The sequence below is a fragment of the Oncorhynchus nerka genome, linkage group LG27 (assembly GCF_034236695.1).
Source record: "Oncorhynchus nerka isolate Pitt River linkage group LG27, Oner_Uvic_2.0, whole genome shotgun sequence".
Classification (NCBI taxonomy): domain Eukaryota; kingdom Metazoa; phylum Chordata; class Actinopteri; order Salmoniformes; family Salmonidae; genus Oncorhynchus; species Oncorhynchus nerka.
In genome coordinates, this window is record NC_088422.1 from 91453457 (window position 1) to 91477804 (window position 24348).

The 24348-nt window shown below is 43.7% G+C and overlaps 1 protein-coding gene across 1 annotated transcript; it reads left to right on the top strand.

Moving 5' to 3' along the window:
* Positions 1-5597: 5597 nt before the first annotated feature.
* Positions 5598-23680, top strand: LOC115118122 (uncharacterized). Its single transcript, XM_065012287.1, has 14 exons — positions 5598-5770; positions 6541-6731; positions 7128-7232; positions 8770-8908; positions 9233-9374; positions 9754-9886; positions 10968-11123; positions 11213-11250; positions 11715-11744; positions 12582-12748; positions 20250-20680; positions 20949-21048; positions 21775-22027; positions 22205-23680. Exons 1-14 carry the CDS (start codon positions 5639-5641, stop codon positions 22285-22287), a joined length of 2100 nt encoding a protein of 699 aa, XP_064868359.1. The 5' UTR covers positions 5598-5638; the 3' UTR covers positions 22288-23680.
* Positions 23681-24348: the final 668 nt, after the last annotated feature.

Below are 24348 nucleotides of genomic sequence, written 5' to 3' on the forward strand. Positions count from 1 at the left end.
CCTGTTGTCCTGAATGTTTTATTAAGGCAGCAGTGGGTATAACCGTTCATGAAGCTTTGTTTGAATTCTTTCTCTGGCTCACTTGTTGACTTTGCATAAATTTCCCCATTTAAGAGATGCTTTGGGCATGACATTTAAAACATGCTAGATGTGGGTGGTTGAGTAACATGGGATTTGGTCCAAAAATGCTAATATTTGTTGGTAGTGGCTAGTTTTATTAAAACGAAGTGTGGATTGCAGTCACTGGCCACAACTTTGTTTTTGTTTTTTTAAAGGTAAGGAAACAATTCTGGAAGTATTCTTTACTTCTGTCTAGAAATCTGTCCATGATGTTACTCCTTGAACCATTTGTTCTGTCCTGCTGGATATCCTAGTGAGGTATGTTCCACTTGGTTAAGCCATAATTAGACTACAAAATGCCATTTACTTGGCTTAGTTTCAGCTTGTGCTAAAAACCCGTCACTCATTGTAATTTAGTCATACCATTTCCTCTTAGTCAGTGCCACTGGTCCAGCCAGTTTAGCATCTTTCATTCAAGTGCATTCCCAGCAACGTACTAGGTAATGTGAAAGCTGAGATGCAGCCTGCACTTCCTATCGGACCACTCAACTCGCGGACAGCTGTCCGTCTGAACACCAGGAGACCCTTGGTTGAGTGATTAAGGTTGGTATTGGAGGGAAGAGATTCCTAAACTTTTAAATCGGAATGTATTTTTTTGGTCATGAGGCTGGGCTTCTGACAAACATGAGTATACTTTTTGGTTGTGATGGGATTTGAGCTGCTATTGATGTGTTTACACTGAGAACCCACTTGTGATTTGTTTTGCTGACTGTCCACCCATATCACATCCGCTATGGGGTGGTAGAAATATAATTCGCTAAAGATCTGAATTGGGCTGTCGGTGTAAACGCAGTCTGAAGTTTCTTCATACTTGACATAGACCAATGGTCAAAACATCTGGATTCCACACATTCTAACACGTCCTGGTGTTTAGGAAAGGGGTGGAGGGTCAATGGTATGAGCTCTTTTTAAAGGGGGAAATATGCATTTCAAACATTAACAGTTGCCACCCCCCCACTGATTTGGTAAATGGCTGAGGGATGGGACTGAATGTAACCACTCAAATTCATAGATGGCTGAGAATGCCAAGACTGACCAGATATGATATGAAATTATGTTATGAAGCTACAGTGTTTAAATTCACTTGTTTTTAGAAATAGTGGTAAAACAAGCTTATTGGTTCTGATGGGCTAAGACTGAACTGACATGATGCATTTATGTAATATTCAATGAATTCAGTCTAATTTAAAAGTACTAAAATTGATGTAGCAATTGCTTCTAAGGGAAGTAGTTTGTTTCCTTCTAACAATGTTCTCTCTGGTCATTGTTGCGGTGCTGAATTTTTTTCACGTCAGCTGACATAGTTCAGGGCCTGGTGGTTGTCAGGTATGTTAGTTGTGCTGGAACAAAAGCCTGCACACACTTTGACCTTCAACCTGGGCCCGTATTCACAAAGCCTCCTGAAGTAGGAGACCTGAGAGGTATACTACAAAACAGAATCAATGAGTTAAGCAGCTAACTTTGATCAACAACCAGACATAACTATAGATTTTCTGGGTCATTATGCTCAACTTAAATGTATTTTGTGTTAATTAGTCCTTGCCCATTTGAAGCTTATCTTACAAAAAATGTCAAGTTATTTCAGAATATTTAGGCAATTTAGCTGGCTAACTTATTGATCCTCCTTTGTAGAATAGCCGTCTGATCTTGGATTTAGATCATAAATAAGATGGGGATCTGATCCTAGACCAGCACTCCTTCTCTGAGACGCCCTAATTCAATGTATCTTTACCAACTTACCCTCAAGTCCCTTGAAGTGGTGTCTTAACAGGTCATTTATTTCTGTACTCAGACGTTTAAATCAAATGTTATTTGTCACATGCTTCATAAACAAGTGTGGACTAAAAGTGAAATGCTTACTTACGGGACCTTCCTAACAACGCAGAGAGAAAAATAGAGAAATAATAGAAAAATAAAAACAAGGAATATATACATGAGTAATTATAACTTGGCTATTTACATGGGGTAAGTACTAAGTGGATGTGCAGGGATTTGAGGTAGATATGCCTACTAGAAAGTGTGTGCTCTCAGGCCTGGAGGGAAGCAATAGTCATTCCACTACCTAAGAATAGTAAAGCCCACTTTACTTGCTCAAATAGCTGACCAATCAGCCTGTTACCAAACATTAGTAAACTTTTGGAAAAAAAATGGTGTTTGACCAGATCCAATGATATTTTACAATAACCAAATTGACAACAGACTTTCAGCACACTTCTAGGAAGGACATTCACCACGCACAGCACTTGTACAAATGACTGATTGGCAGAGAAATTGATGATAAAAATATTGTGGGGGTTGTTTTGTTAGACTTCAGGGCAGCTATTGACATTATCAATCTTAGTCTGCTGCTGGAAAAAACGTGTGTTATGGTTTTACATCCCCTTGCTATATTGTGGATAAAGATTTACCTGTCTAACAGAACACAGAGTGTGTTCTTTAAGGGAAGCCTCCAACATCAAGGTAGAATCAGAGGTCTCTTCACAGTCCCCAAGTCCAGAATAGACTATGGGAGGCTACATAGAGCCATGACTACATGGAACTCTAGTCGACAGCAGGTAACTGTTGCCAGCAGTAGAATCAGATTTAAAAATCATATACAAATACAGCTGATGGAACAGCGGAGACTGTGAAGAGACACACACACAGGTACAGACACTCGCATAAACACACAAGCGCTAGCACACACACTCTACACACACGTACGTTATAATATTGTTGTATGGTGGTATATACATTTTGTATTGTAGATACGTAGTGGTGTAATAATGTTATATGATGTACTGTTTTATCTTTTGTTTTATATGGAATGTAAGTGTCTTAATGTGTTTGGACCCCAAGAAGAGTAGCTGCTGCCTTGGCAGGAACTAATGGGGATCCATAATAAACCCCAGGAAGAGTAGCTGCTGCCTTGGCAGGAACTAATGGGGATCCATAATAAACCCCAGGAAGAGTAGCTGCTGCCTTGGCAGGAACTAATGGGGATCACTAATACATACAAAATAGAAATATGTACATATTGGTAGGAATAAAGTAACTAGGCAACAGGATAGATAATAAACAGCAGCAGCGTATGTGATGAGTCAAGAGTTCATGCAAAATGGGTCAATGCAGGGGGTCTATTTAACTAACTTGGTTGTTGTCCTGGCACCACACTGCTATGTTACTGACCTCCCTATAGGCTGTCTCATCGTTCTTTGGTGATCAGGCCAACCACCGTTGTGTCGTCAACAAACTTAATAATGATGTTGGAGTCGTGCGCAACCACACAGTCGTGGAGTCATGGGGGAACAGGGAGTACAGGAGGGAACTGAGCACGCACCCCTGAGGGGCCCTCGTGTTCAAGGTCAGTGTGGCAGATGGGTTGTTGCCTGCACTCACCGCCTGGGGGCGGACAATTAGGAAGTTCAGGATCCAGTAGCATAGGGAGGTGTTCAGTCCCAGGGTCCTGAGCTTAGTGATGAGCTTGGGGGAATTATGGTGTTGAACACTGAGCAATAGTGTTCCTCTTGTCCAAGTGGAGAGGGCATTGTTGAGTGCAATAGAAATTGTGTCATCTGTGGATCTGTTGGGGCGGTTTGCAAATTGGTGTGAGTCCAGGGTGTATGGGATGATGGTGTTGATGTGAGCCATGACCAGCCTTTCAAAGCATTTCTTGGCTACAGATGTGAGTGCTACGGAGCGATAATGATTTAGACAGGTCACCTTGGCGTTCTTGCGCACAGGGACTTTAGTTTTCTGCTTGAAACACGTAGGTATTACAGACCGAGTCAGGGAAAGGTTGAAAATGTAATTGAAGACACTTTCCAGCTGGTCAGCACATTCTCAGAGTACGCATCCTGGTAATCAGTCTGAATGTTAACCTGTTAAAAGGTCTTACTAACATCGGCTATGGAGAGCGAGATCACCCAATCGTCCGGAACAGCTGGTGCTCTCATGCATGGTTCAATGTTGCTTGCCTCGAAGTGAGCATAAAAGGCATTAAGCTTTTCTGGTAGGCTCACGTCCCTGGGAAGCATCCCTGGGTTTCCCTTTGTCAGAGCCAGTGTAGTAGGATTTAATCATAGTCGTCTATTGATGTTTTGACTGTCGGAAAACGTAGAGGGATTTCTTATGTGTCTGGATTGGTGTCCTGCTCTTTGAAAGCGGCAGCTCTAGCCTTTAGCTCAATGAGGATGTTGCCTGTAATCTATGGCTTCTGGTTGGGATATGTACGTATGGTCACTGTGGGGACGACAACGTCGTCGATGCACTTATTAATGAAGCCGGTGACGGATGTGATAAACTCCTCGATGCCATCGGATGAATCCCGGAACATATTCCAGTCTATGCTGGTGAAACAGTCCTGTAGCTTAGTTTACACAGGCAGCCCAATTCTACAATTTTTGGCAAAAGATCTGATCTGATTGGTCAAAGGACCAATAATTGTCCAAAAGACCAATAATTGGGCAAAAGATCAGAGTTTGGCTGTCTGTGAAAACGCAGCCTTGAGGAAGATCTCAATTGCATACACCTTGCGTCCTCTCTCCTTTTTTCCTTCTCAAAACCCATTGGAGGAGAATGTCAAAGGAGCAGGACATCTGGTTTTCTCATCCAATAGCTTCTGATAAGGAAACGAGGAGAGAGGACACAAGGTGTATGGAATCTCCCATAGACTTTCAGGAATATGAAGTGTCCTTGAGCAAGGCCTAATTAGTCTGTCAGTCAATTGCAGCCCCACCACTTGGTTTTCTGTAAAGCAGAGGGATAGGGCTGGAGAAATGTATGATCTCATTCTTTGAATGAGCTATGGATGAAATGACTGACAGCCAATAAGATCAGCGTATTTAGAAGTTATACAGGACAGTGTTTGTAACTTTTAAAACTGAATTCTTAGAATAGATTTTCTTTGCATACCATCCCCACATACAAATGAACAGGTCATAGTTTTCACCCTGTAACACTGAAACCCAATGAGGGTAAATTAGGTTAGTCTTGAAATTCCTCAGGCTTGGAATTACTCCTTAAAGGCCCAATGCAGTCGTTTTTATATCAATACCACATTTCTGGGTAACATTTGGTACCTTACTGTAATAGATTATCCCGTTAAAATAGGCAAAAATGGCTTTTTATCAGAAAAATATTTCTCAAGCAAGGACTGTATGGGAGTGGTCTGAGTGGGGAGGGGAAATCTGAAAACTAGCTGTTATTGACAGAGAAGTCTCCATAACAATGTGTGTTGGAACTGGAAAATAATGAGACATTATACAAAAACAACAGGGATGTCCACATTCATAACATCCTAACCTTGATGTGTTGATGTCCTGTTGACTTGTACAAAGACTACAATCATTTAAGTTGTGTTACTACTAGCACATTTACAAATGTTTGGTCATTGTCTCAATACTGATCCTGTTTTGTAAAATAAGAGTGAGTGTGTTTGTCTGTGTTTCATGTTTGTGATTGCCATTTAACTGACCTCCATTTCTGTCTCCAGAGGCCCAAGCATCCTTCGACACACATCCCTGTGTGAAAAGCTCTGATGTTGATCCAAGTTTTTCTGGGGCACCTGGTTATGGCCCTAGGTCTGCTCCTGCTCTACCCTGTCTGTGAGGCCACCTCTCTGGGTGCAGTGGTCAATGTTGTCCCTCTAGAGAAGAGTGGAGGAAATATGGTGAGGTTACACATGGTTAATTACCAATGCTGTCAGCTTTTAACACGGTGTATTAGGAATGTCAGGATTGACCTAAAATATACACTGCGATAATGATAGGCTTTCTATGTTATGATGCACATGTGCGCAGTATTCAAATGAATTACAAATCCATGTTGATTGGTTCTGTCACGAATATCACCGGCGCTCATCGGTGTCGTCTCCGGTCTACTAGCTGCTACCGATCCCTTTTCCCCTTTTCGTTTTGTTTGGTCTAATTGGTTTAACCTGTTCCTTGTTTTGTGTTGGGGTTATTTAAGTTCAGTTAGCCCGCCTGTGTTCGGGCTTGTTTGCTGTTTTTGGTCCAGGAGTGTTCCTGTCTTTTGGACTTTCCGCTGTACAGCGTATGTACCAGTGTAGTACATTTTGTGCGCTGTGATTGTACGGAATAAAGTGTTTTTTCCGAATCCTCTGCTCTCTGAGCCTGACTCCACACCCATCACTCTTCGAAGCCTGACAGGTTCTTTCTGTACCTCCCAGCTGTAAACACACAGCCCCTCCAGGTTACTTACTACACTGGTATTTTACAGTCTCTGGGATTTACCTGTTGTTTTCATTGTTTTTGTTTGTTTCAATTTACTTGATAAAATGGTAAATAGCCAATAATTACAGTGTGGTTTAGGCACCAATAACAGGTAGACAGTGATTGTGCTGAATTCCGAAAAGCAAGTTCCTCACTGTTACCATGTAATGAATTATATGACCTCCTGACCTCACGTCACCTTTGGCAGGTGAGGGCCCACTACACCGTGATCTCTGCCCTTCCCTGTCCTACGTTCTCCGGAGTGTGTCAGACAGGGGAAGACTGTGTCGTGCATACCACCTCGTTACCCTACACAGGACAGAAGCCCGCCTCAGGCTGGTGTGTCCGCCAATGGCAGAGGACCATTCCCAGCAACTACAAGGCCAACGTGAATGTGGGGTATGTGATTCGCTGAGAGACCTGTTATTATTATTACACCGTGACCATTTGATGTGCTTTTGTAGAACATCTATAGAATCAATACACACTGACTGGTCATGTTCAGCGCTAGCTTCCGCAACATTGAAGACCGTAAGGTTTCATGAGTTGGTTTCATAATGGTGAAAATGTTACACAAACTTACTTCAATGCAGTTGGTCATTAGACCTCCTCAGTCCTCACAATTCAGAACATTAATGTATAATGCAGTTTCATGACTGATCATTCTTACTTTATATCATATGCATTATGTTGTCTATGTGTCATAAAGCAACCATTTTGCAGGTTATGTCACACCATTTCAGAAAAAGTGAAAAACAAACATACTTATTTGACTCCCCTGTAACTGTGAATTAGGTCCAACGTGAATGTGTTTCTGTTCTTGTGGGCTGGACCCTCCAACCAGTCTAACCCATTGAGACTAAACCAGCCCCCTTACTGCAGCCTGCCTCCTCCTCTCAGGTAACTCAACTCACTGTAACCTGGACCTGAGTCTTGAACTGCACATAAAAACATTACTCTGTTTACTCCAGTCTACACATTCTCACGGTTTTGACTGTTGATATGTAGTGTGATTTATTTGGTCATGATGACTGATACATTTTGACCCTTTCTCTCCTCTTTGCCCTTCTCTCCTCTTTCGTTTTCTCCTTCCTTCCTTCCTTCCTTCCTTCCTTCCTTCCTTCCTTCCTTCCTTCCTTCCTTCCTTCCTTCCTTCCTTCCTTCCTTCCTTCCTTCCTTCCTTCCTTCCTTCCTTCCTTCCTTCCTTCCTTCCTTCCTTCCTCCTTCCTTCCTCAGCACCGTTATCCCTTTCCATACTTTTTTCTTTCTCCTCTGTATCTCATCCCGATTGTCAAGCTCTTCGGTTCCGCCACAGCCTCTTCAAGTCTCTAAAAACAGGGTCCCAGTCCTCAAACTGCCTGTGTGTCTGACTTATTGTTTGTAAGATACACTACTGTCCAAAAGTTTGGGGTCACTTAGAAATGTCCTTGTTTTTTAAAGAAAAGCAAATTTTTTACCATTAAAATAATATCAAATTGATCAGAAATGCAGTGTAGACATTGTTAATGTTGTAAATGACTATTGTAGCTGGAAACGGCTGATTTTTAATGGAATATCTACACAGGCGTACAGAGGTCCATTATCAGCAACCATCACTCACTCCTGTGTTCCAATGGCACGTTGTGTTAGCTAATCCAAGTTTATAATTTTAAAAGGCTAATTGACCATTAGAAAACCCTTTTGCAATTATGTTCGCAAAGCTGAAAACTGTTGTCCTGATCAAAGAAGCAATAAAACTGGCCTTCTTTAGACTAGTTGAGTATCTGGAGCATCAGCATTTGCGGGTTCGATTACAGGCTCAAAATGGCCAGAAACAAATAACTTTATTCTGAAACTCGTCAGTCTATTTTTGTTCTGAGAAATGAAGGTTATTCCATGAGAGAAATTGTCAAAAAACTGAAGATCTCGTACAACGCTGTGTACTACTCCCGTCACAGAACAGCGCAAACTGGCTCTAACCAGAATAGAAAGACGAGTGGGAGGCCCCCGGGTCACAACTGAGCAAGAGGACAAGTACATTAGAGTGTCTAGTTTGAGAAACAGATGCCTCAAAAGTCCTCAACTGGCAGCTTCATTAAATAGTACCCTCAAAACACCAGTCTCAACGTCAACAGTGAAGAAGCGACTCCGGGATGCTGGCCTTCTAGGCAGAGTTGCAAAGAAAAAGCCATATCTCAGACTGGCCAATAAAAATAAAATATTAAGATGAGCAAAAGAACACAGACACTGGACAGAGGAACTCTGCCTTGAAGGCCAGCATCCCGGAGTTGCCTCTTCACTGTTGACGTTGAGACTGGTGTTTTGCGGGTACTATTTAATGATGCTGCCAGGAGGAATATATATATATATATATATATATATATATATATATATATAAGTGGGGAGAAAAGCTCTTAAGTTACGTATGATATTAACTGAGTGTGTATTCTTGTGTCAGGGCTCGTGTGAACTGCCCACGTCACTTCCCACTGACGGTGAAGGACCTGGATGGGGACACAGTGCTCTGTCGCTTTGCCCAGGCTGACCTTGGAGAATGCCTTGACTGCCCCCAGTACAACTTTCTGAAGATGGAGGAGGTGAGTCTTAACTTATCTGTGTCTTTGTGTTGGTCCACACAGCAGTGACTGTTACGATGCCCCAAACCGCCAAGAAAAGGTGCAAGAAAGAGAACCGTGTAGGATTGAATTCCTATCCAGAGAAATATCAAACATGAATCGGTCATTATGGATGCATCATGTACCATCTAAATGTGCGGGGAGGTTAAACCAGTTTAGAGTTATTTGTTGGACTTGTGTTTTTTAGGGCTAGACTTTCAGCTTCAGGCATGTGCTCTGTGGAAAACAAAGAACAATTGTTTTCAAATAAATGTTGTTGAATTTGTTTAAATTGCTACTTCATAGGAGACGTGTACGCTGTTGTACAACGGTAAATCGTCCGCTGGCCAATACTCTGTGCAGCTGATGGTGGAGGACTTTTCACGCCAAACCCAAACCAACAAACCCAAAGCACTCAGTTCCATCCCACTGCACCTGTCCCTTACAGGTGAGACTGACACACACAAACGATTTCACGCGGTCTTCTCTTTATTGATGGGCCTGTTTTAGGGGGAAATGAATCAGGTATATTCTGCTGGTCTGTTCTCAATAACTCTACAAACTGGACTCTATAATGTAGCTGTGTTGTTCAGTCTTGATCTGAGGCACCCTGGGATTGATTTATCAAGCGCTCTTGAAAAATACAATTTCAACACAGTAGTTAGTAATGGATGAATTACCCATTACCGGTAGCAACATTTTATATTGAGATACACCCAAAGTTCTTGAAAAGGAGCAATCATATACAGTATGATACCTGAAGGAGGTTAAAAAGATTGTTGTTTAAAACTAAATAACCTTAACTTTTGTCTTGTTCTTGGTTTCAGTGGAGGAGGCGTCCTCAAGCTGCACTGCTGAGCCGGTCACTACAGGACTGACACCAACAGGGGGAGCCACCATCTACGTTCTGCCCTATGAGCAGATCAACGTGTCTGTCACCTTTCATTCTGACCTAGAGAGGTGTGTTATAATACTCAACCTAGAGAGGTGTGTTATACTACTCAACCTAGAGAGGTGTGTTATACTACTGAACCTAGAGGTGTGTTATACTACTCAACCTAGAGAGGTGTGTTATACTACTGAACCTAGAGGTATGTTATACTACTGAACCTAGAGGTGTGTTATACTACTGAACCTAGAGAGGTGTGTTATAATACTCAACCTAGAGAGGTGTGTTATACTACTCAACCTAGAGAGGTGTGTTATACTACTGAACCTAGAGGTGTGTTATACTACTGAACCTAGAGGTGTGTTATACTACTGAACCTAGAGAGGTGTGTTATAATACTCAACCTAGAGAGGTGTGTTATAATACTCAACCTAGGGGTGTGTTATACTACTGAACCTAGAGAGGTGTGTTATACTACTGAACCTAGAGGTGTGTTATACTACTGAACCTAGAGGTGTGTTATACTACTGAACCTAGAGAGGTGTGTTATAATACTCAACCTAGAGAGGTGTGTTATAATACTCAACCTAGAGAGGTGTGTTATACTACTGAACCTAGAGAGGTGTGTTATACTACTGAACCTAGAGGTGTGTTATACTACTGAACCTAGAGGTGTGTTATACTACTGAACCTAGAGAGGTGTGTTATAATACTCAACCTAGAGAGGTGTGTTATAATACTCAACCTAGAGAGGTGTGTTATACTACTGAACCTAGAGGTGTGTTATACTACTCAACCTAAAGGTGTGTTATACTACTGAACCTAGAGAGGTGTGTTATAATACTCAACCTAGAGAGGTGTGTTATACTACTGAACCTAGAGGTGTGTTATACTACTGAACCTAAATGTGTGTTATACTACTGAACCTAGAGAGGTGTGTTATAATACTCAACCTAGAGAGGTGTGTTATACTACTGAACTTTTCCATGAGTTTCCCTCCTTTTGTGTTATGTTTCTCTAGTCTCTCTCTCAGTTGTGTGTAAAAGTTACAAACGGGTTGTTTTCAAAACTTTCAATGGGGATTTCTAATGGAGAAGTTGCTGTGCATATTTCTACTGTGTTGACTGTGTTTGCGGTATGTCTCTTCTTCAGCGTGTCAGAAATAGTGGTGGTTGGTCCCCCTGGCCTCTTCAGGACAGCGCTGGAAACCAAGGGTTCCCTGGCCACCATGAATCTCACATGGGTCCGGAGCCCCAGTAACATGCCCCCCCCTCTTTTGCCCCTTTGTTTCCTGGCCAACACCAACAGGTAACTTTTTTGTCAACAACCAATAATGTTTTGGCATATGTTATAACCAACCTGTCTGATGTACTTTACACAACCTTTTTTCTTCACAGTTTGCAGTCTGAACCCAGATGTGTGTGGCTTTACCAAAGTAAGGACAAGAACAATCACAGTTCTTCCACTCTGTGTGTGTGTGTTGCATGTGTGTGTGTGTGTGGTGCGTGCGTGTGTGCATCTGTCCGAGAGTAAGCATGGTGAAAGGATCATTTCTTAGTTGTTTACGGTGGTGAAAGGATCATTTCTTAGTTGTTTACAGTGGTGAAAGGATCGTTTCTTAGTTGTTTACGGTGGTGAAATGATTGTTTCTTAGTTGTTTACGGTGGTGAAAGAATCGTTTCTTAGTTGTTTACGGTGGTGAAAGGATCGTTTCTTAGTTGTTTACGGTGGTGAAAGGATCGTTTCTTAGTTGTTTACAGTGGTGAAAGGATCGTTTCTTAGTTGTTTACGGTGGTGAAAGGATCATTTCTTAGTTGTTAGTGGTGAAAACGGGGTGAGGTAAAGGTGCAATATTTGGTTCAAAATATGTTCATAATATACACATTTTTTCTGTTCCAGGACAGATGGAGACCTTTCCCACTGGAACAGGTATAGAACACACTGTGTAGTTGATATCCACGACTGGCTGGCTGGCTCTTGATGTATCGTCTCTTTCCAACCAATATGGAAAAGACACACACATACAAGCAAAGAAATACACTACAAAGACCCTCCTCTCTTCACCATAACCCAAACCCTTACCCTAACCCAGGTTCCTATCCAGATCCCTCCTCTCTTCACCATAACCCTAACCCAGGTTCCTATCCAGATCCCTCCTCTCTTCACCATAACCCTAACCCAGGTTCCTATCCAAATCCCTCCTCTCTTCACCATAACCCTAACCCAGGTTCCTATCCAGATCCCTCCTCTCTTCACCATAACCCTAACCCAGGTTCCTATCCAGATCCCTCCCCTCTTCACCATAACCCTAACCCAGGTTCCTATCCAGATCCCTCCTCTCTTCACCATAACCCTAACCCAGGTTCCTATCCAGATCCCTCCTCTCTTCACCATAACCCTAACCCAGGTTCCTATCCAGATCCCTTCTCTCTTCACCATAACCCTAACGCAGGTTCCTATCCAGATCCCTCCTCTCTTCACCATAACCCTAACCCAGGTTCCTATCCAGATCCCTCCTCTCTTCACCATAACCCTAACCCAGGTTCCTATCCAGATCCCTCCTCTCTTCACCATAACCCTAACCCAGGTTCCTATCCAGATCCCTCCCCATACACAGATACATCACTCTTTTTCTTCTTTATTCATGTTTTGTTTAGTCTGATATTTTGTTTTGAGTCCTTTATTTTTGTTTTTCTTTGTTTTTCTTTTCATTTATACAATGTGGGTCCTTAAAAAGGTATGATTATTATTTCTGTCTCCTTCCAGAGCTGACATGTGGGAAGACTGAGATGCATCTGGTTCTCCCCATTTCCACCCTGAAGAACCTGATTGTGTCAGAGCTCCAGCTCAACCATCCTTCCTGTAGTGTCACGTCCAACTCCACCCATGTGATGGCCCGCATCTCTCTGACTGGCTGCGGCACTAAGAGAGTGGTATGAGACTCCGCCCACTGTATCAAATGCAAAACTTACATTGGCTCCGTCCCAGTAGTGGTGCATGAGTAAAATAACTGGAAAAGCCAAGCCAGAGAAAATGCCATATTACAACCTACATGTTGTGATAATTACCTTGTTTGCTCTATAACCTGTTAGTTCATATGCCTTGCCACTGTGATATATAGGCCTAAGACCGAGACAATAAGAAGACACAGTGGCAGAATAAATTCAACCACACCTTTGTTTCATCACAAAACCGGAAAGAAACCTCTGTCCGATGAAGTCCACAAAGCATAGTGCATGAAACAAACAGTTACATGGTCAAGCAAGGTAACGTTGGGGCGGCAGGTAGCCTAGTGGTTACAGCATTGGACTAGTAACCGAAAGGTTGCAAGATCGAATCCACGAGCTGACAAGGTAAAAATCTGTAGTTCTGCCGATGAACAAGGCAGTTACAACTATTGATTTAGAACCGCAAGTCGCAAACAAAGTAGGAGCTGCCTCCACTATTCCAGCACCATTTCAACTTCAACATTTCCACATCATCGAATCAGCCCTGCTTAGTCTATATGATGTGGCTGTCCATAGTTCTGATTTGTGTGTGTGTGTGTGTGTACAGTTGAAGTTGGAAGTTTACATACACCTTAGCCAAATACATTTAAACTCAGCTTTTCACAATTCCTGACATTTAATCCTAGTAAAAATTCCCTGTCAGTTAGGATCACCACTTTATTTTAAGAATGTGAAATGTCAGAATAATAGTAGAGAGAATGATTTATTTCATCACATTCCCAGTGGGTCAGAAGTTTACATACACTCAGTTAGTATTTGGTAGCATTGCCTTTAAATTGTGTAACTTGGTTCAAACGTTTCGGGTAGCCTTCCACAAGATTCCCACAATAAGTTGGGTGAATTTTGGCCCATTCCTCCTGACAGAGCTGGTGTAACTGGGTCAGGTTTGTAGGCCTCCTTGCTTGCACACGCTTTTTCAGTTCTGCCCACAAATGTTCTATAGGATTGAGGTCAGGGCTTTGTGATGGCCACTCCAATACCTTGATATTGTTGTCCTAAAGCCATTTTGCCACAACTTTGGAAGTACACTTGTTGTCATTGTCCATTTGGAAGACCCATTTACGACCAATCTTTAACTTCCTGACTGAGGTCTTGAGATGTTGCTTCAATATATCCACATAATTTTCCTTCTCATGATGCCATCTATTTTGTGAAGTGCACCAGTCTCTCCTGCAGCAAAGCACCCCCACAACATGATGCTGCCACCCCCGTGTTTCACGGTTGGGATGTTGTTCTTCGGCTTGCAAGCCTCCCCCCTTTTTCCTCCAAACATAACGACGGTCATTATGGCCAAACAGTTATATTTTTGTTTCATCAAACCAGAGGACATTTCTCCAAAAAGTACGATCTTTGTCCCCATGTGCAGTTGCAAACCGTAGTCTGGCTTTTTTAATGGCGGTTTTGGAGCAGTGACTTACATTTACATTTAACATTTACATTTAAGTCATTTAGCAGACGCTCTTATCCAGAGCGACTTACAAATTGGTGCATTCACCTTATGACATCCAGTGGAATAGTAGTGCATCTAAATCTTTTAAGGGGGGGTGAGAGGGATTACTTTATCCTATCCTAGGTATTCCTTAAAGAGGTGGGGTTTCAGGTGTCTCCGGAAGGTGGTGATTGACTCCGCTGTCCTGGCGTCGTGAGGGAGTTTGTTCCACCATTGGGGGGCCAGAGCAGCGAACAGTTTTGACTGGGCTGAGCGGGAACTGTACTTCCTCAGTGGTAGGGAGGCGAGCAGGCCAGAGGTGGATGAACGCAGTGCCCTTGTTTGGGTGTAGGGCCTGATCAGAGCCTGGAGGTACTGAGGTGCCGTTCCCCTCACAGCTCCGTAGGCAAGCACCATGGTCTTGTAGCGGATGCGAGCTTCAACTGGAAGCCAGTGGAGAGAGCGGAGGAGCGGGGTGACGTGAGAGAACTTGGGAAGGTTGAACACCAGACGGGCTGCGGCGTTCTGGATTAGTTGTAGGGGTTTAATGGCACAGGCAGGGAGCCCAGCCAACAGCGAGTTGCAGTAATCCAGACGGGAGATGACAAGTGCCTGGATTAGGACCTGCGCCGCTTCCTGTGTGAGGCAGGGTCGTACTCTGTGGATGTTGTAGAGCATGAACCTACAGGAACGGGCCACCGCCTTGATGTTAGTTGAGAACGCCAGGGTGTTGTCCAGGATCACGCCAAGGTTCTTAGCGCTCTGGGAGGAGGACACAATGGAGTTGTCAACCGTGATGGCGAGATCATGGAACGGGCAGTCCTTCCCCGGGAGGAAGAGCAGCTCCGTCTTGCCGAGGTTCAGCTTGAGGTGGTGATCCGTCATCCACACTGATATGTCTGCCAGACATGCAGAGATGCGATTCGCCACCTGGTCATCAGAAGGGGGAAAGGAGAAGATTAATTGTGTGTCGTCTGCATAGCAATGATAGGAGAGACCATGTGAGGTTATGACAGAGCCAAGTGACTTGGTGTATAGCGAGAATAGGAGAGGGCCTAGAACAGAGCCCTGGGGGACACCAGTGGTGAAAGCACGTGGTGTGGAGACGGATTCTCGCCACGCCACCTGGTAGGAGCGACCTGTCAGGTAGGACGCAATCCAAGCGTGGGCCGCGCCGGAGATGCCCAACTCGGAGAGGGTGGAGAGGAGGATCTGATGGTTCACAGTATCGAAGGCAGCCGATAGGTCTAGAAGGATGAGAGCAGAGGAGAGAGAGTTAGCTTTAGCAGTGCGGAGCGCCCGTGATACAGAGAAGAGCAGTCTCAGTTGAATGACTAGTCTTGAAACCTGACTGATATGGATCAAGAAGGTCATTCTGAGAGATAGCGGGAGAGCTGGCCAAGGACGGCACGTTCAAGAGTTTTGGAGAGAAAAGAAAGAAGGGATACTGGTCTGTAGTTGTTGACATCGGAGGGATCGAGTGTAGGTTTTTTCAGAAGGGGTGCAACTCTCGCTCTCTTGAAGACGGAAGGGACGTAGCCAGCGGTCAGGGATGAGTTGATGAGCGAGGTGAGGTAAGGGAGAAGGTCTCCGGAAATGGTCTGGAGAAGAGAGGAGGGGATAGGGTCAAGCGGGCAGGTTGTTGGGCGGCCGGCCGTCACAAGACGCGAGATTTCATCTGGAGAGAGAGGGGAGAAAGAGGTCAGAGCACAGGGTAGGGCAGTGTGAGCAGAACCAGCGGTGTCGTTTGACTTAGCAAGCGAGGATCGGATGTCGTCGACCTTCTTTTCAAAATGGTTGACGAAGTCATCTGCAGAGAGGGAGGAGGGGGAGGGGGAGGAGGATTCAGGAGGGAGGAGAAGGTGGCAAAGAGCTTCCTAGGGTTAGAGGCAGATGCTTGGAATTTAGAGTGGTAGAAAGTGGCTTTAGCAGCAGAGAGAGAAGAGGAAAATGTAGAGAGGAGGGAGTGAAAGGATGCCAGGTCCGCAGGGAGGCGAGTTTTCCTCCATTTCCGCTCGGCTGCCCGGAGCCCTGTTCTGTGAGCTCGCAATGAGTCGTCGAGCCACGGAGCGGGAGGGGAGGACCGAGCCGGCCTGGAGGATAGGGGACATAGAGAGTCAAAGGATGCAGAAAGGGAGGAGAGGAGGGTTGAGGAGGCAGAATCAGGAGATAGGTTGGAGAAGGTTTGAGCAGAGGGAAGAGATGATAGGATGGAAGAGGAGAGAGTAGCGGGGGAGAGAGAGCGAAGGTTGGGACGGCGCGATACCATCCGAGTAGGGGCAGTGTGGGAAGTGTTGGATGAGAGCGAGAGGGAAAAGGATACAAGGTAGTGGTCGGAGACTTGGAGGGGAGTTGCAATGAGGTTAGTGGAAGAACAGCATCTAGTAAAGATGAGGTCGAGCGTATTTCCTGCCTTGTGAGTAGGGGGAGGGAGGTGAGAGGGTGAGGTCAAAAGAGGAGAGGAGTGGAAAGAAGGAGGCAGAGAGGAATGAGTCAAAGGTAGACGTGGGGAGGTTAAAGTCGCCCAGAACTGTGAGAGGTGAGCCGTCCTCAGGAAAGGAGCTTATCAAGGCATCAAGCTCATTGATGAACTCTCCGAGGGAACCTGGAGGGCGATAAATGATAAGGATGTTAAGCTTGAAAGGGCTGGTAACTGTGACAGCATGGAATTCAAAGGAGGCGATAGACAGATGGGTAAGGGGAGAAAGAGAGAATGACCACTTGGGAGAGATGAGGATCCCGGTGCCACCACCCCGCTGACCAGAAGCTCTCGGGGTGTGCGAGAACACGTGGGCGGACGAAGAGAGAGCAGTAGGAGTAGCAGTGTTATCTGTGGTGATCCATGTTTCCTTCAGTGCCAAGAAGTCGAGGGACTGGAGGGAGGCATAGGCTGAGATGAACTCTGCCTTGTTGGCCGCAGATCGGCAGTTCCAGAGGCTACCGGAGACCTGGAACTCCACGTGGGTCGTGCGCGCTGGGACCACCAGATTAGGGTGGCCGCGGCCACGCGGTGTGGAGCGTTTGTATGGTCTGTGCAGAGAGGAGAGAACAGGGATAGACAGACACATAGTTGACAGGCTACACAAGAGGCTACGCTAATGCAAAGGAGATTGGAATGACAAGTGGACTACACGTCTCGAGTGTTCAGAAAGTTAAGCTTACGTAGCAAGAATCTTATTGACTAAAATGATTAAAATGATACAGTACTGCTGAAGTAGGCTAGCTGGCAGAGGCTGCGTTGTTGACTATGTAGGCTAGCTGGCAGTGGCTGCGTTGTTGACACTACACTAATCAAGTCGTTCCGTTGAGTGTAATAGTTTCTACTGTGCTGCTATTCGGGGCTAGCTGGCTAGCTAGCAGTGTTGATTACGTTACGTTGCGTTAAAAGAACGACAATAGCTGGCTAGCTAACCTAGGAAATCGCTCTAGACTACACAATTATCTTTGATACAAAGACGGCTATGTAGCTAGCTACGATCAAACAAATCAAGCCGTTGTACTGTAATGAAATGAAATGAAAAATGTGATACTACCTGTGGAGCGAAGCGAAATGCGACCGGGTTGTTGAGTGCGGAAGTTCTGTTCGGTAGACGTTGGCTAGCTGTTGGCTAGCTAGCAGTGCACAATCAAATTTAGATTTTTCAAATTGGCTGCGTCGAGATTCTGCTGATTTTATCGATTAAAAATGTAGATCTCAGTAGTTCTGTTCCCAAAACTAAAATATGTTACAAACAGAGTGGACTAAATTTTGTAGTCCTTACCTTTTTAAAAATTCGCGTTGATTAGAAGTGCAAAGGAGAATTCAGGTATTTCTTCCTTGCTGAGCAGCCATTCCGGTTATGTCGATATAAGATTTGTTTTACTGTGGATATAGATAATATTGTACCTGTTTCCTCCAGAATCTTCACAGGGTCTGTGCTGTTGTTCTGGGATTGATTTGCATTTTTCGCACCAAAGTACGTTCATCTCTAGGAGACAGAAGGTGTCTCCTTCCTGAGCGGTATGACGGCTGCATGGTCCCATGGTGTTTATACTTGCGTACTATTGTTTGTACAGTTGAACGTGGTACCTTCAGGCGTTTGGAAATTGCTCCCAAGGATGAACCAGACTTGTGGAGGTCTACAATATTTTTTCTGAGGTCTTGGCTGATTGCTTTTGATTTTCCCATGATGTCAAGCAAAGAGGAACTGAGTTTGAAGGTAGGCCTTGAAATACATCCACAGGTACACCTCCAATTGACTCAAATGAGGTCAATTAGCCTATCAGAAGCTTCTAAAGCCATGACATCATTTTCTGGAATTTTCCAAGCTGTTTAAAGGCACAGTCAACTTAGTGTATGTACACTTCTGACCCACTGGAATTGTGATACAGTGAATTATAAGTGAAATAATCTGTCTGTAAACAATTGTTGGAAAAATTACTTGTGTCATGCACAAAGTAGATGTCCTAACCGACTTGCCAAAACTATAGTTTGTTAACAAGAAATTTGTGGAGTGGTTGAAAAACTAGTTTTAATGACTCTAACCTAAGTGTATGTAAACTTCCGACTTCAACTGTATGTGTTCTTGCAAGTAGAAAAAACATGTTGACCCAGCCTACTTGCAGAGAAATGTCAATGCCATCCTCCTCTCATGTTGACGAAACAGTCTATGATTCTGTCATACAGTACATGCTTTTAGTTTTTGTTGTCCTAGGCTACCTGGCTAAAATACTTGCTCGCTAGCCTAACTTTCATGTAATGATGAGCCAGCTAGTTAACATTAGCCTACTACATTTAGCTACATATTTTTTATTTTTTTATTTCACCTTTATTTAACCAGGTAGGCTAGTTGAGAACAGGTTCTCATTTGCAACTGCGACCTGGCCAAGATAAAGCATAGCAGAGTGAACAGACAACACAGAGTTACACATGGAGTAAACAATTAACAAGTCAATAACACAGTAGAGAAAAAAAGGGGAGTCTATATACAATGTGTGCAAAAGGCATGAGGAGGTAGGCGAATAATTACAATATTGCAGATTAACACTGGAGTGATAAATGATCAGATGATCATGTACAGGTAGAGATATTTGTGTGCAAAAGAGCAGAAAGGTAAATAAATAAAAACTGTGGGGATGAGGTAGGTGAAAATGGGTGGGCTATTTACCAATAGATTATGTACAGCTGCAGCGATCGGTTAGCTGCTCAGATAGCTGATGTTTGAAGTTGGTGAGGGAGATAAAAGTCTCTGAACTTCCATGCTCTCAGGCCGGGGACACAATGTACGGTTGGTTGGATAAGAATCACTCTTATAATCATTGGCCAGTAAGGATAATTAAGTAAAACTACAAGTCCAAATCTCTATCTTCATCTATCGCTAATTTAAGAACGGGACCATTTTAGCTAGCTAGCTAGCCACTCGAGGACAACAATGCAACAAGATGCAACAAATCCATTTTTTTCTGTCAATAACGTTTTGCTCTCGATGTGATGTGATTGGTGTGAAGCCAATTCGAAACTGGCCTCTCTGGACCTTTTATTTTTGGTGTGCCAGGACCATTCACAGTTTTGAGCTCACTCAGTTTAGCTCAATGCTGATTGGCTATCATTTTATACTTTTTTTTATCAAGGGAGACCAAATGCTTGCTGGTTTCCCTTGCGTTTAATACTACGGGCGGCAACAATGTCATACTTTTTTTAACCAGACAGCATCAGGTAGACGGGCTACACATACAGAGTCAGAGGAGTGCTGTTTCGCTTGCTCGGATGCTTTCACCGGTGAGATACAGAACGTTCAGCCTCTTGCGAATTGAAGGAAAATTATGAAACTCAGAGATGAAAGATAAATAATTTTATATGTTTTTTTCTTGGTCAGTTTTTTGAGGAAGCCTGGCTTCCCTTTGCATACATGAATGCACGCCACTGCTCCTTCCATAAATCCGTTTTAACAGACTGTCTGCTGTGATGTGTGAACGAACCAGAATATCCACACATGATCCTGTTCCTTTTCTCCTCAGCACTCTGGTTCAGAGATGGTGTACACCAACACCCTGCGAAGTGTACGCAACACTGTCATCAGTCGGCAGCCCACCCTGATTATGTCACTCGCCTGCCGTTTCCCCGGCGTCGAGGCCAAGGGCCCGCGGTACGCCATCAACATGCCGTCGGAGCAGGAGACCTTCGGCATCATCAAGTTCTGGTTGGAGTTCTACCGGCCTGGGGAGGGGCCCATGGCTAACAGAACTAAAATCCCCAAGTTCCGCCACCTCCTCCCTTTCTCGCAGCGTGTCCGCCGAGAGACGTCGGTCCGCACCGCGAGCAGGCTGGACACACTGGACCTGCATGTGTTCTCCAACACCTCTCTGGACAGGGCAGAGCTGATGGTGGGCAAGTGCATGGAGTCCGAGACAGAAGACATGGCTGACAGCCACTGTATCCTGGATCAGGGGTCAGTGATAGTTTTCTGACATTTTTACCCAATCTTAATTGTTTGTTATTACCCCAAATGGAGTACTTGGGTTTTTAATACAAGCTCTACAATAAGCCATATGAACTAAACAATGCATGGAATTCAGAAAACTGTCCATTTAACTCAGTTGAGGGGGTAGCAATTTGTCAAGTCGCTATGAAATGGATAGTTTACTGTGATTGCCTCTGTTTTGAAACCGCTTCTCTCACCTACATTAAAAACATGAAATGTCTTCCTTCTTTCTCAGGTGTTCGGCTGGAAATGGAACCCTGGAGATTCTGACTTCAACCCCCACTGTCAGGGTATACCGAATCAACCTGAGCACTATCAAAACTAAAGGAACCACGGTGTGTCTTTCTGGCCATGTATCTCTCTTCAGGGATATGAAGGGTGCTCCCATTTGTCTCTCGGGCATCCGGAACCTGCCAACATGACTATCCAGTTGTGCTAAAGCCCAGGGACTAAAAATAAATAAACTAACTAGTGCCTATATCCCATACTTAAGCAATAATGCACGAGGGGTTGTGCTATATGGCCCATATACCAAGGCTAAGGGCTGTTCTTATGCACAACGCAACGCAGAGTGCCTGGATACAGTCGTTAGCCATGGTATATTGGCCATATACCACAAACAACAGAGGTTCCTTATTGCTATTATAAACTGGTTACCAATGTAATTAGAGCAGAAAAAAATAAATGTTTTGTCATACCTGTGGTATACGGTCTGATATACCACAGCTGTCAGGCAATCAGCATTCCCAGTTTATAATATTTATTTTAAAACATGTTTTATTATTGTTATGTTACTGATTTATCCACTTCAATCCATGTGTCAGTCTGCCACTATGTGTTTGTCCCTTTCAGCTCTGTTTGAATACCAGTATATGTCCATCTGAAAGGCCATCAAATGTGTATAATGATTATTTCAAATTCTCACAATATATTTCTCCAAGATTTTTGTGGTCTTGGGTCCGACTCTCTCTAACGACATTAGCCTATATGATCACAATAGTGTAACAATCAGTAGTACAAGTGTTGCATGTGTAGTTGATCGTGTCTCTTGTCGTCTGCAGATGTACGTGGAGTGTACAGTGTATCTCTGTGTCACCACGAGGCCCTCTCAGAAGTGTCCTGATCAGTGTGACAGGGCCAGCAGCAACCAGGTAATGGTTGACAACGTGCTGACCAGGAGCTACACCGTCCGCTCCGGCCCTGTTAGCCTCGTACCCACCACCGCTGCACTGGCAACTACCACTGTGGTCCCAGCAACCACCCCCACTGGTACCATTAGTGCAACAGCAGCACCAACTAAAACAGCCTCAAATGGTAGGATTTGTAAACAGGCTCAGCTCAGTCCCGTAGCTTCAATTTATCTTTGGGGGCTTTAGCCCTGCAGTATTCCAACCGATAGGGAAAAGATGACCAGCACTCACCAATAAAGTAGAACTAACCAGTGATATTTACCCTCAATTGGATTCTCTCCTCTACTTTCTCCTACTCTAGCTCCGACTGAGGACGCAAACATGGCAGTGGGCGTGGTCTTGGCTGTCATTCATGTCTTACTTCAAGGCCTGCTTCATCACTGAAGAGAGCAAGGCTTATAATTCCAATGTTGTTAAATTGTAGCTCTCGTGAATTACTGCATACTAATTTACATCATAAGAAGCCAATGGAATTAATGATATGACACACTTCTTACATTGAATGGGTCGTTTTTCAAGATAATTATTTTGTACAGTAAAACTCCCCATGGTGGTTTCTACATTTTCTCTGAGGACATTGGTAGACTTACATTGCGTCGAAATTTGTGCATGTAAAGCACGAAACACCGAGAATCTCACTGCTGAAAGGTACTTATCACAGCGGGTGGCATTCCTTCTCTTGCTAGAGCAAAAGCGGTAGCTGCTGCGTGACAACCTGGTAGCGAGGAACCTACGGCTTCTAGTCAGTGGCCAACAACGTGATTTTGAGCCAATCAGAGGTTCGTCATTAGTTACCACAGCCACAAAGTCATGTGATTTTAAACCTAAACTTAACCACACTGCTAACATTATGCCTAACCATAACTTTAAATTAAGACCAGAAAGCAAATGTTTGTTTTCATTCATTTTTATGATGTAGACAATTTTGGACTTTGCGGTAACTAGTGGAAACCCAATCAGAGAGCACCAACCCCCACGTTGGGGAGCCAACAACGGAAAAAAAGGAAAGAGGGCAGTTTTCCGCACATCCTCGGACGAGCCAGTCACACTTCATATGCAATGTAGGCTATGGGATGGAAACTAACTAAGTGCACAGACACAATACTCAATTATTCCCCCAAGCTAGCTAACCAACCACTGTAGTTAGTATTGACATTGTATGTAAATAACAATTGATTCGCTAGTGTCCATGAAACAGCTGCCTGTGTCAGTTGTGCAGTTAGCTGCCTAACTTTAGCTACCAAACGTTAGCTAGCTAAACTTTTGGCTATGGGCTGGTACTTTGGGATTATGGAGAGTGAATAAAATTGTTTCTTCTTCACCTTGCTAGGTAGTTATCTAGCTGTGGCCATCTGGCTAGTAGCAACATAAACACAGATGTCTGGTAATCTAGACCATAAACAAGACGCACGGATATGCATTGCCAAACAAAGCTACTGCCACCTTCTGGGTTGGAGTATTTTAAAAGTCTGAGTGTGTGACGACTTCCAAGGTCTTTGTTATGTGATCACAAAAGAGTGACTGCCGACGCTGTTCAGAGTTTCTAAATACAGTCGGGAGGCAAATGTTTGACAATTTTACCAGGCAAACGTTTGACCATCTTACTGGTGTGTCCGAGCTTTAGCTATTTTTAACTGCTGTTTATAACTATTTTCGTCCAAAAATCCTGTTCAAAATGTAATCCTGGAAATGAACATAAAGTAAGTTTTAAAATTTGACCTGGTCATGCATGCACTGTAAAAAATATAAATAAAATCTATTTTCAACTAATTATTAAGTAACTGGTTCCACAGCCTTTTTTTTGTTTACTCAACTTTTCGGTCCAAGTGTGACCTGAACAACAAAAAAATTACTCAAACTTAACTCCAATTTGACAAGAATTCAGTCAATTTAAAATGTGTTTTCTCAACTTGTCTCATATGTTCATTCAGCTATAAATTATTATTTGGGCAACCATATTTGACACATTATTACATACAAAAGCGCTGATTGTGTTTGTAACTAGTTCCACAATCTTTTTTTTTTTAGGTAAGATGCCCAAATAACATTTGAGAACACACATAAAGACTGACTTGAAGTACACTGCTCAAAAAAATAAAGGGAACACTAAAATAACACATCCTAGATCTGAATGAATGAAATATTCTTATTAAATACTTTTTTCTTTACATAGTTGAATGTGCTGAAAACAAAATCACACAAAAATTATCAATGAAAATCAAATTTATCAACCCACGGAGGTCTGGATTTGGAGTCACACTCAAAATTAAAGTGGAAAACCACACTACAGGCTGATCCAACTTTGATGTAATGTCCTTAAAATGAGGCTCAGTAGTGTGTGTGGCCTCCACGTGCCTGTATGACCTCCCTACAACGCCTGGGCATGCTCCTGATGAGGTGGCGGATGGTCTCCTGAGGGATCTCCTCCCAGATCTGCACTAAAGC